This window comes from Indicator indicator, chromosome 16 (assembly GCF_027791375.1).
Source record: "Indicator indicator isolate 239-I01 chromosome 16, UM_Iind_1.1, whole genome shotgun sequence".
Lineage (NCBI taxonomy): Eukaryota > Metazoa > Chordata > Aves > Piciformes > Indicatoridae > Indicator > Indicator indicator.
The window spans coordinates 16,605,454-16,618,483 of record NC_072025.1 but is presented as its reverse complement, the minus strand read 5'-3'; the positions used below and the strand labels follow the sequence as shown (position 1 = coordinate 16,618,483).

The 13,030-nt window shown below is 48.7% G+C and overlaps 1 protein-coding gene across 1 annotated transcript in view; it reads right to left on the bottom strand.

The window, feature by feature from the left end:
* The window catches only part of IGDCC4 (immunoglobulin superfamily DCC subclass member 4), a 96,298-nt gene extending 84,268 nt beyond the window's left edge, over positions 1 to 12,030 (bottom strand). The window contains exon 1 of the mRNA XM_054388147.1: positions 11,931 to 12,030. Coding sequence (XP_054244122.1) covers positions 11,931 to 12,030 — 100 coding nt within the window. The remainder of the gene's footprint in view (positions 1 to 11,930) is intronic.
* Positions 12,031 to 13,030: the final 1,000 nt, after the last annotated feature.

Genomic DNA, 13,030 nt, shown 5'->3' with positions numbered 1-13,030 from the left:
GTGAAAACACCTGTCAGCTTCCATGAAGAGGTCCTTCCTAGCAGCTGGGAAGTCCATCTATGAATACAGCCGTTAAAAAGGAGGAGCACTCACAAGGAGAAACCAGCGGCGCAATGTCTTTGCTGTTAAAACACAAGCTAGAGGCAGAGAAACTGGGATGTTTTAATCAGAGACAGCCCTTTTATCTCACTGGGTGCTGACTTTCTCCTGGCAAAACCAGAACCAAATCACACCTCTGTTCTTACCTGAAATGCTGTCTGCAGAGAGAAAGGGCAAAGAGCCGTTCCGCAGGGGCGACGCTGCTCTGACACATATCCCAAGACACATGCACCCCTCAGACTGAGCTGGAAGCTTTCACAACAGAAAAACACCCTGGCAGGTATTTACAACTATTTGTTGTATGCTTCTAGTTTTCCAAAAGTTAAGCAAAGAGCCTCCCTCGTTTGCTCACGTATTTTTGATAGGCTGAGGCTCAAGTCTGAAGAGTCTCTTCAGGACAGGGCATAAAGCACCAAATAACAAAACACTAAAAACAGCTCTGGTTTCAGCCCTTCCAAGTACCAAAGAGGTCTGCACACCCAGACCCTCTCTCTGCCCCTTGTGCTTTCCAACTCTCTTCAGAGAGGACCAAAAGGAGGGCTTGGGTGTGCAACGAGCCCCTCCAAGAAGACAAGAACCAACTCTTCCATCTTGTATTGCAACAAAGTCACCTACCCTGGAAAAGTCAGGCTCATCAAACTCCTGCCAACTCTTCTGTATTTCCAGTTAATTGCACAAACCTTCAATTAATGAGAAATAATGAGCCAACATACAAGGGAAGGGAACACAATTCAGAACAACTATGAAGAAAACTGACAGGCAAGTATGGTTTAACAGCCCACTGCAAACACCTGCCACCAAGAGCCTGTATCACCCTAAGAGAGGATTCACTGCTCTGGGTGGACATGAGGACCACAGACCACACACCCCACCCACTCGGCATGAGGACACAAGAGGAGGGGGCTTAACCAGGAGGCAATTTTGCAGAGAACAGACAGTGTAAGCAGTCCAGACAAAGAACCAGGCTCTGTCCAGATACAGCTTTGCCACCATCCACCACACAGCCCCTGGGAAGTCACAAACCCCATCTCTGCTTCACTGCCTGGCTGTGATGTCAGAGACCAGCTCCCTCCACGGGTGTGGACTACCCCTGGCTTTATCCAGCCACGCTCTGCTCCTTTTTGTTATCACCTAACTCACAAAGGTCCGTTATCAATACAGCCAGCCAGCCAGTCCTACCTGGACAATAGCAGATAAGAGGGTAGGTCTCAGAAAGAGACACTGAAAACAATGAAACAGGCAATGCCAAACTGTTTGGTCACAGGAGTGCCCACAGCTAGACAACACAATGACCTTAGCAAGGACTTTGCATCCTCCTGGTGTAACTTCTCACCTAGTCCAATTTCAAAAGACAGCATCTGAGTGTCATCTGGAAACTCAGTTATCATTGAAAATGCAGGGATTGTGTTAGGAGAAACAGCAAAATAAAACCTACATCCTGGGACATCATTGAAGGTAGAGGAAAACAAGGAATAGTGAAGAAGATTAGTGCTGAGAGTCAGAATGGGTGGGAACTTGCCCTCCCATTTTCCAAATTTGCACTTGCTTCTATCATAAGAACTGGAGGAAAATGCATTTCATAGCCTGTGTTCCAAATTCCCTCACACCTACCCTGCTGTTTAACTTTCCAACATCTACAGTGCATTTACCCACCGTCAGCCCAAGTTTCTCTTTGGAGCACATAAATCTTCCCTTTTTCCAAAGCTGCAGCCAGCTGAAACCTGACAGTTTGAGGACAAGGCAGTAAAAGGCCTGCGTCTGCTTCCAAGCAGTGAAGGGCACACTTTCAACACCACAGTATCTGAGCAGCAGAATGTCTGTGGGGACCGTCACACCATACTGAGGCCCTCCTGTTTGGAGGGGTCCAGGTTTGGATGTGATGCTTCTCCCCACTGTCTCTGTGATTCTGCTTATTTCACCAAAACACTCGTAACAACACTTGGACTTAGATACGGAGGTTTCAGCCAAAACACCCAAATCACCCATTTTTCTCCATGATGAGGACTGGTTTTGCCTTTGTGAATCAGACTGCCAGATGAGAATTATAGATAGTGACTACTCGGGACCAAAGAACACAACCTCATTTATTATTAAAACGAGATTTATTTCCATTAATCTAGACTGCTGTTCCTCTTTTAATGAGGTGCTGTGTGCCACAGCACATAACATCAGCACAAGAGAAATCCTCATCTTCACAACCAGGTCATTTTGGGCCATTCTGAATATTTCTTTCTCTAGTGCAAGAGGGGGACAATGAGAATGCTGCTGCTTCCAAAGAACCAGTTTCATTTCAGGGAACACTGTGTGATCGCTCCCATGTTCAGGTCAGTAACAGCCTTACAAAATCGCCTTGACTTTATCCAATTTTTACTACTGCTGAGCAGGGATTAACATTAATTGAGCCCACTCCATATTAGCCAAGGATTATTTGTTAGTCACCAACCTATAATCACTTGCATTTTCCAGCAGAGATCTGCCCTCCTCTCAGCTAGCTCACAGGATAATCCAAGTCACATTTTTTATGACACCTACATAAAACCACATATCCACAGTTTTGTCTTCCCCTTTCCAAAATAGCAAATTAATTCACCTTAGGAAAAAACTATAAAAGTAAGTTCTGTGAAATTTCCACTCTAATAAGCTTCTGGTGAGAAGAAAATATTCCCCACAAGGCCAGCATTTTTTTGAAACTTACAAACCCTACCATCCATAAACAAGTAATCAGGAATTCTCATTTACAGGCCTGCACAGCCCATGTACACATCTCTGTGTTCACACTGCACCTGCACACATCCAGTTCTTACACACCATGGACAGACACAACCACATCTGCACAGCCACATCACCAGATGCATTTTGTACAGCACCTATTCCCCACTCCCCAGGTCTCCACATCTGAAGCACACACCTAAAGCACACTGCCTTGCAGCCTCTGGACACATGCACCCCACACTCAGCTTCTCAGACAATAATTTTAATACCTCATTTTACAAATTAAAAACTATGATGCAAACAAAGGGTTGCCTAAAGCTACTCTTAAGTGTGTCACACAGCAGGGAACCAAATGTCTCCATCCTAAAGCCTGAGAAGCACTACTATTGGTTTCCTACTTCTGAAAGCTCAGTGCTGCTCCACGGACACAGCTGGCCAGGGGCTGGAAACATTTACACAAGAGTATAAAAACTGTGCTGTGTAGGAGACATGGAAAAGGGCAGAGGCATCTTGATGAGGAGAAGAGGGCAAAGCTCCACATGCTCCTGTGGAGCTCCACACTGTACCTGACGTACTGATGGAGGATGTAGACAAGATGGTATTTGGTGAAAGCTGCTGTAAGACTAGGACAGGATTTTTCTGTGCAAGTGTAACTGCAGCTTAGACAGCAGCCTTCCTCTCTCTAGAAGCTCTATGGTAGCTGCACACCCTTGCCCCATAAATCCTTCCTCTGGTTTCCTGTGTGTGAGCGTCCTGCTGCAAAACCCGAACTCTGCCTCAACCACTCACTGAAGAAGCACTCTCAGAGCTGGAGGTTTCTTGACTTTTCCTCTCTCTGCTTGGCTCTGATCCCATTACATTTGGAAAGCCACATCCAGCACCAACAAGATGCACATCACTGAGTGGGGACATCAAACCAGCTTACCAAGGAGCTGCAATGGATAGGCAGCCACAAGACGTTTTTAAGTTAGGAGTGGGTGCTGCTCTTTAGGAGATGTTCTTGTTCAAGCACAACCATGAAACCCCAAACAAGAAACATCCTCAGCTGCCTGCAGTACATACAAAGGCAACACAACCTTGCTAGCCTTAAACCTACAGAACTACCCAAGAGCTTTGACTGATATAAAAAACAAAGAGAGAAGAATTATTGGAGGGCTGAGCCTTGTGCCCAGATGCTGAAGTGTTACCGAAGCCTTTCACCCCACACTTAACTCCCTCTGCTGCTCCACAGAAAATCCTGGCAGCAGCCACCAGCTTTAAGTAAATGGGAAGCTCTTCTCTGCCAGCAGCTGGGAGAAACTTCCTTCTCTCCCCACTTTGCACGTAAAGAAAACCTCACAATAGTACTTGAGGTAGAGCTGCTAGCCAGATTTTCAGCTGACAGGCTCTTGAGGAAAGCCTCCAGATATGAAGCCTCCTCCTAAGGACCCTCTTCAAGTGGATGACATTTGACTTCAGGAACGTACAGCTCATCTCCTTGAGGAAAGGTTCACTTTGTTTTCAGTACAGAGGAAAATGTACAAAAGAAAAGGAAGAAAAGTTGCATTTACGGTGATCTAAGAAAAAGAGCTAAATAATTTTGTTCAATACTTTGATTCCTCTGACAAAAGCCACACTCAGCAATGACACAAACAACTGGTTAGCAAGCTGGGGAGAGCAGGGGTGGGGTGGGGGGCAGGAGGAATAAATCAAACTGGAGTTTCAAGACACTTATCTTTCCATCACAATTGCCACCAATGACAGTGGTAATGTTTACAAAATCATTTTGGGGAAAGAAGATCTAAACAATTTTTGCCAACCCAGCAAAGGAGCTGGGATTGGATCAGATGCTGGGTTTCTTTTTCCTCTTTTCTATGTCTATTTTGCCAAGATGCCTTTTTACACAACACCACACAGACCTGTGAAGCACATGGTCACCTTCCTGGATTCTCTAACAGCAGAGCTGTTTAAGCCTCCATGGCAGGGGAGAATACCTATCAAACACGAAGTAACAGAGCCAAGCCAGCAGCACAGATCCTCCACCCCATGCCACACTTCTTGCCCCATTGCTGAAGATAACCTCAAAGGAGCCCCAGCATCTCATACATGAGCCTTATCTTCTATCCCAACACCGCAGGCTAAACCCCCTAAACATCAGCCTGAACATCTGCTAATTCTCTGCCCTCCCAGACCCTTGTCCTTTTTGGTCATGAAAAGCTCCAAATCTCCTTCCTACAAGCTCTCTCAAGGCTTTGCCAGGTGTCAGACAGACAAGAGGGACTGGTGGGGCATAAACGGGCTGCAACTAGCCCAGTCCCTCTGGGTCAACACGATTAAGAGAGGGACTACACATCTCATCCTTGTAAAGTAGAAATGGTATCTCCAGAAAGCTAACAGCACATCACATTAGCACTACAAGGAGCACACTGTTTTTTTGCTAGACCACCACCAAAAAAAAGAGACAAAGAGGACAAAGATTTCCAAAGGAACATGAAAGCTTTCTCAGCTGCAGTAATAACCAATCAGTAAACACTTGACTAGTTTTCTTTTAATATTGGGCACAATTCCACTTTTGTTTGGAAAATACATGCACCCAGTCTGCAAATCAGATACAACTAATCAGCCAGGAGGCACAGAGAGGACAGTTTGGCATCAAGTACAAACTTCAGGCACTTTTAAAACCTATAAGCACTGCTGATACTTTTGGAAAAGAAGATTTATCAAAGCCCTGCATGCACGAACAGCCAGGCTTTGCCAAAACCCTGGCGCATTCACACAGCACAGCACTGCAAACCCATCCCATTAAGTAATGGCCTATTTGGTCACACCAATTAGGTTGATCATCTATCAACAGTTAATTCAGAAACTATCTAGGATGTACATTGCCCAGCACAGACAGTGAAACATAAAGCAGGACGTTAGCACATTCCCCACAACCTGTGGCCAGCCTGCTATCACTTCTGCAGCCTAGGTTTGCTCTGCCTCTGCTCCAAGTTCTGCCATTCCAGCACCTTTCTCTGGAGTTCCATTTTAATTATTTCCCAAATTCTTACATTTAACAAGGTGCTAAATCATCCCAACTCCAAAGGGAAAGTGCTTCAAAGACCCAAGCAGGAAATGAGAGCAAGGAACTCAGGCAGAATAAAGGACAGGACCAGTGCAGTCTGAGCACAAATGCAACAGCTTCACACACTAGATTTTAATTCTCCCACCAATTTGGGCTGAGAGTAACCTCTGGGGATGCTTACATGTCATTAACATACCTTTAATATTAATGACCTGTCCTCCAGAAATCTACTCAAGAGATCTTGAAAAAACATTAAAATATTAAAACCCAGGAAAGCGTAGAATAAAGCAGGTTGTTCAACAGCTCAGCTGAACGCAATGTAACAGGCAACTGCATTTAAAACACAGAGACAGATTTTTAAGAAATTTCAGAATGTCTGATATGAAAGTTTCAGTGGAATACAGAAATTGCTTATCATAACCACCACAAAGTATGTTTATTACCCACAGAGATAACAGACTACATCTGCTGGACTCTCAGATAAAGTAGGCCCATGTGACAATAGCAGGATCCCATGGATTAAGGGCAGGAAAGAATCCGACTCAAACAGACACCAAAGGGCACCAGTGACATGAACAAAAACACATCCAAGGGAGAAGCACCATGACCTACACCTGCCAACAGGAAAGCGTTAGATATGGTCACACAAGGCTTAATGACAAGAGTTTCAGCTCTCCCAGAGAACTTCTCAGCAGATATCTACCTTCCTAGAAATAAGCACTGACCAGCTCTTCCCCTCCACACCAAGGCTCCGTTGCTCTTCAGAAAGAGCATGTTTCAAGGATGACTTTAGCATACCAGTGAAAGTCAAACCTTACATCTGGTGTGGGCTTGTGAAAACACAGCTCAACCCTGCTCTTTGAGAGCAGATGCTGTTTTAACAACTGTGAATTTCCTCACCAAAAAGTCATTAAATCAGACAAGTATAAGCAGCACTTAGAGGTCACTTATTCATGAGATTTTAATAAAAGCCAAAAGGGTACCTAGAGTGACAATGTTGTTCTTATGTTTACAGTGTTCAACAGCAGCTTCTGTCCAGCTGGAACAAACAGGGATACTGAGGCAGAGATGGCAAAAGACTCACACAAAGACAACAGAAAGAGCCCATGTCACAGTAGCTCCAAGTCCTGTGTTTGAAAAATGCTTTCCCAAGAGGAGAGGAAAACAAAACAGCTACCAAGCCCTGTGACATGAATGCTGGCATTACCAGAACACCAAAGCGTGTTTTAAAGCATACAAGAATTCCAAAATAAAATAAGCAACTGGATACAAGGACTTGAGCCTGTGATTTCCTGCAGCTTTCTGTCTTGTGACTAAATTACCCTGTCCTACCCAAACGAGGTGCAAGCTCTGTTCAAAGCTCTTCCTGTAGCTGAAGCACTTCAGGTTCCTCCCCTAGGTGGGTTTTCAAGTGCCTCTCCTTCAGCTCATGCAGAAAATGCATCTCTCTCCTCTACTTGATCACTTATCTTCAAAAAACTTTGAATTTTCCATATCCACATTAGCTATGACTGACCAGCAGGTCCAGGAACCACTCGTTAAAGGAAAGGGAGATGGACAGACAACCAGACAGCATGACTACATTAAGTAGAAAACTAGGCTAAGAAGACTGCAGACAAGTAGAGTCCAGTTCTCCTCCAGAATGCAACACAATTGCAGCAGAGTTGATTTTGGCCCAACGTGCACTTGGCAAATACTGATAACAAGGATTTACCATATCCCCTCTAGCATTACAGCTGACTATAAAGCAAACATTTGCTTCCCACAGATAACAAAACAACTAGGATCACTTTGGGTTTGTGAAGGTTAGGGTTTCTGCCATCACCCAAGGCAGGCTTATAATTCTCAGTGTCCAAGCAGAAAATCCTCTGCATGTACCACTGGCCTCAGTTTTCCCTCAGGTACTCACTCACCTCGTGCAGAGATACAGTTTGGGATGGATTCCAGCAACAAATTACAATCAGATTAAATATTAATTCCCATTTAATTATGTAACCATGACTAGGCTTTAATGGCCAGGCAGCCATTTAAACAGGGAGGGGGAGTGTAAATCGTGTGAGCAGCATCTCTAAAGCTGACAACGTCCAAACTGGTTCATGAGCACTGGGATTTTTCCTGGGAAGAACAGCCAGCCTCTGGGAAGGTGGGCTCTGAGGGAGGCAGAGCTCAAATCACCCAGCAAGCAGTACTCTAGCAGGAGTTTGTGAGCCAACATGGGACAATGCAGCACCCTGCCCTTGTGATAATTGTACACTATAGTGATGATCACAGATGTGCTGAATGCTTATTAATGGATTTCATCCTTACCGATGGATTTTATCCTCATTGATGGACTTCATCCTCTCAACACATTTGAGAGGTGTGTGTAGCATCTCTACTTTTGTCTGAAGATGGGTCCTGAGGATGTCAAAGCAGATGCAGCAATTGGACCAAATCTGCCCTGGTGAGGCTGCATCTGGAATATTGTGTCCAGCTCTGGACCCCTCAGTTCAAGAAGGACAAGGAACTGCTTGAAGCAGTCCAGCACAGAGCCACAAATATGATCAAGGGAGTGGAACACCTCCCTTTGAGGAAAGGCTGAGGGAGCTGGGGCTCTTCAGCTTGGAGAAGAGAAGAATAAGGAATAACCTCATTCGTGCTTTTAAAGATGTGAAGGGCATTGTCAGGAGAATGGAGCCAGGATCTACTCAGTGATGTCCAATGACAGGACAAGGGGTAATGGGTGCAAGTTGGAGCAGAGGAGGTTCCACATCAACACAATGAAAAATTTTTCACTGTGAGGGTGACAAAACACTGGAACAGGCTGCCCAGAGAGGTTGTGGAGTCTCCTTCTCCGGACACATTCAAAATGCACCTGGATGCATTTCTGTGTGACCTCCTCTAGGTGATCCTGCTCTGGCAGGGGGGTTGGACTGGATGATCTTTCAAGGTCCCTTCCAACCCCTAACATTCTGTGATTGTGTAACATCACAGCAGGCACTTAGGCAAGATGTTCTGTACTGCAACACCCAACCCACCCCTGCAGGTGGTTCTCGTGTCCCCAGCGCAGAGAGAGCTGTGCCATACCACAAAAGCTGCCTCTAGCTCCTGCAAGCCTGCATGCAGGAAGAATCATTCCCTTCATCCCCAAGCAAAGGCAGACTGTCGAACATTTTCTTTTTCAGTTATGACCTGCACCACTCTGAAGCAGCTCGTGTACCATCAGTGATACACCCACCCCATGTGGCCCCCCCCGCAGCAGATCAAACTTGCTACAGCTGCCAAAAGTCTGCTGCAGAAAGTGGGGAAACATCAGGAGATTTTCGAGTTCTGCTTCACTTTGGAATTCCAAGGGAGTGAAAGGAAAGGGGACAAAAAAAGGGAAAAGAGAAGAAAAAAGCTAGGGAAACCAAGGAAAACAAAACCAGAACCAAGCCTGAGTGTGTCTCCTTCAGTCACACACCAGAAGAGAAACAGAGAAACACCAGCAGAAACATTCTCCACTTTGGAGCAGCCTGGAGACTGGCTGTCATGACAGCCACAGCAGGATGGCAGTAAGCTCCTGGGTGACAAACCTGCCCCTGGAATCATGATACAGGCAAAGATCTCTCTAATGTGATGCACATGAATCTTTGGCACCGTCTGTGCCCCCCCCTTACCTGCACCACTCACCCTGCCTCCTTGCCACCCAGCCAGGGACAGGTGACAACAGACCACCACAGCCGAGAGGGCAAACGGTTCTGCATGCAGGCAACATCCTGCAAAGTGCAGATGACAGGAGCAGCGGAGACATGAGAATCCCCAACGACAGCAACAGCAACTTCCCCAGGCACGCAGCGGGCTGCGTGGTGACACCATCAAGACAAATGCAACAGGAAGGATAAAATAAATCACAACTAAAGTTAGGTAAAGGAAATCTGTTCTGCAGCAAGAGGACTCAACCACAAGTCCAAACGACATAAACCCAGAGGGATTTCAGCTGATCCCTCAGATGGAAAGCTCAGCCCACTTCCCACCAACACAGCCCCCGCAGAGAGCCCCAAGGAAAGCAATCAGCACAACCCCCTTGCTAGAGCCAAATGAAGAGGGGTAGCTTTGTTTTTCGTTTCTTCTCTTAAATCTTTTCCTGGTACTGCAGGGAAAACAGTCTCAAAGTAGGGCAGGCAGAAGGCTTTCAAAACACAGGATGACATCCCCAGCTAGTGTAAACTGGCACAGCTTCCATAAGTCCACAGAGTAGGGCAAGTTTTCCTGTCTACTTCTCTCTTTATGTATTTCATACCTAGTGAGGCTTGAACTTCGGATCAAAACACATGGGCTTTGGGATCAAATGCAGACTTTCCCAAAACCATTCCAACCCCCTGCCAAATTAATTTCAGATTGAAACAAGTCCATGATTTTCTTTCCAGAATCAAACCCACCTGTTGGAAAGCACATCCACATGTACCAAGCAGCACGTCCACAGCCTGCATGGATGCACTTACTACCTCTCTACACAATACATGGCCCACTGTTAGAAAACAAACAGAACCAATTTCCACTACTTGCCTAATTGCTTGCAAATAAAGCAGAGAAGCCAAGACTGTGAATTCCCGCAAAGCATTTGAAGTTTTCTCACTGAAGTAGGTTTGAAAAACAACATCCACTCCACCACCCCCCTTCTCTCTTTCAAATCATTATTCTCCATTACAAGCCTAGGGATCCACTTAGCTGTTTGCTCAAACACACAGGAGAAACAGCTCCCACACACCTCAGCTTAGCCGTCTGTCTCCTGGTGGGGTCACAGACTGCCATCCATCTAGACAAACCCACATGCACTGCTGACAATGGGCTACTGACATGGGCCGTTATTTGTTCCTACACACAACCACCTATATCAAATGATATCCCACCCCTTATGGGGACTCAAAGTGGTCTGAAAAAAAGAAAGGAAAGCAAAACAACCCTGCAGCTGTCCAGCACACCGTATTCTCCCCCCAAAGGGCTATTTTTGAAGCCATAAAGCCTAAACATCCTTCATGCTGTTACTATGTTCTGCCAACCTGAATGCATCATAAAAAGGAATTAAAATGTCCAATGGCATGAGGATGGCTCCTCCACTGCACTCCCCTTGTCTAGGAGGCTCTTCTAAACGAGAGCAACTCCAGGGCATACACATGGCTCACATATTTTGGTGCAGCTCCATCAGCCTACACCTTTCCAGCCCCTTCTTGAGGATGAGGACAAAAGCTTTGGAGGGTCTATGCAGGCACAGGGAATGAATCACACAGCCCAAGGTCCACAGCTCTAAGGCCCCTCGACGCAAACTTCGACGGCAAAGGCAGAAAGCCATCCAGGCGTACGTGTGCCCGCGCACGGAACCCTTTGCGTAACCATTGCAAAACACGGGTGCGAGGAGTACGGCTACTTCTGGGTCACTTCCTTGACCAGCGGGACATCTGCCCGCCAAGGCGTCCTGCACTGCTGGGTGCGGGGCGAGGGGAGATGAGGGTCCCTGCCACGGCCCTGCCAGACACCTTGGCCTGCTCCGGGCCAGCCCCAGGCCAGCCAAGTTCTTCGTCCCCAGGCCAGCCTGGAGCAGCAGCCGTCCCTCCAGAGGAAACTTGACCGAGGGTCACTCCTGCTGGATCTCTCCCCCTCTGCAGCACGGTCCTCTGCGAGGGGGCTCCCTGTGGAGAATGCCCCATGTCACCCACAAAAGATGACTCTAAATCAGTCACCGTCCAGACACAGGTCGAGGCCATGAGTGTGACTGCGGCCCGACTCCAGGGGACAAAAAGCGGCCGGGAAAAAGGAGATGGAGAGGGGTGGGTGAGAAACGGCTATCGGGGGGCGGTCACTGGCGGCGAGGGGTAAAGGCGACTGTTGGTGGGGTAATGGCCACTCAGGGCTGATACGGGAGGGCGAGAAATGGCAACGGAAAGGGTCCCGGCCGAGAAGCGCATCCCCGCGGGGAGCCGGCCGCTGCCCACGACCGAGCTGGGCGCAGCGCTGAGGGCAGGTGGCACCGCGGCCCCAGGCACGACCGTCCGTGGGCTCTGGGGACAACCGACCGACCCCCTCCCAGCCTCCCACCTCTTCCTTCCTCTCCCACCTTGCACGGCCAGGACGACGGAGAAGCAGAGACAAAGCAGGTCCTCCAGCGCCATGTAAGCCCCGCCGGGCGCCGGGAGCAGGGGCCGCCGCGGCCGCATCTAAGAGGGGAGCACGTTCTCCCGCCGCCCCACCGCCATCTTGTGCGAGCGCCCCAGCCGCAGCCCCGCGCTGCCCGCCGGCGCCGCCGGGCCCCGCTGCCGGGGGCGGAGGGGGGGGAGGGGGGGGGGGGGAGCGGGGGGCGGCCCCGGCCCTGCCGCTGCTCCGCCTTTGTTAGTGGGTTCGCCGCCGAGCCGAAGGGGGTTCCTCCCGCCCTCCTCCGACAGCGGCGGGACCAACAGGTTGCTGCCAGCCCGCGGCGAAGCGGGGAGCGGCCCCGTTCCCTCGGGGGGAGCGGGCTGCCGCGGCAGGTGCGGGGCTCCTCAGCTGGGCCGGCAGCTCCCCAGGCTGGCCAAGGCGGGCTTATAAACATTTTATGTGCTTTTTTAATTATACACCCACCCCGCCTCTCTTCAGGATTTTTTTTGCCTCAGGTGAGCGTGGAGGACACCACGCTGCTCCTAAACCGTAGTTTTTCCCCCTCACGGGGCTCCGACGGGACAAAACTCTGATAACCCCTCTGTCCCATCAGGGCTGCAGGAGCCCTTGCCTGCCCCTGCTTTCCGCCGACAGACGGACGGGCACAAGGCATCCAGCAGCTTTCACCGGGCCACATCCAGCCCAGGGGGGGTGGGCGGCAGAGGGCTGATGGTCGCCCTCCCGTAGGCCCTGCTGTGTCTGCAGGGAGGAGGTGAGCCTGCTGCCCGGCACAACCCGGGCAGGCTGCGGAGGGGCACCAGTGACGGTATCATGACAGCCAGTTGGGCAGGAGCGTTGATCTACTTGACGGTAGAGACGCTCCGCAGAGGGAGCTGAACAGGCTGGAACAATGGGCCACAGCCTATAGTTAAGTTCAACAAGGCCAAGTGCTGGGTGCTGCAGTTGGGTCACAAAACCCCATGAACACTCCAGGCTTGAGGCAGAATGCGCTGGAAACTGTCCAGCAGAAAAGGATCTGGGGGTGTTGGTCAGCAGCCAGCTATACATAAGCCAGTGTGTGTA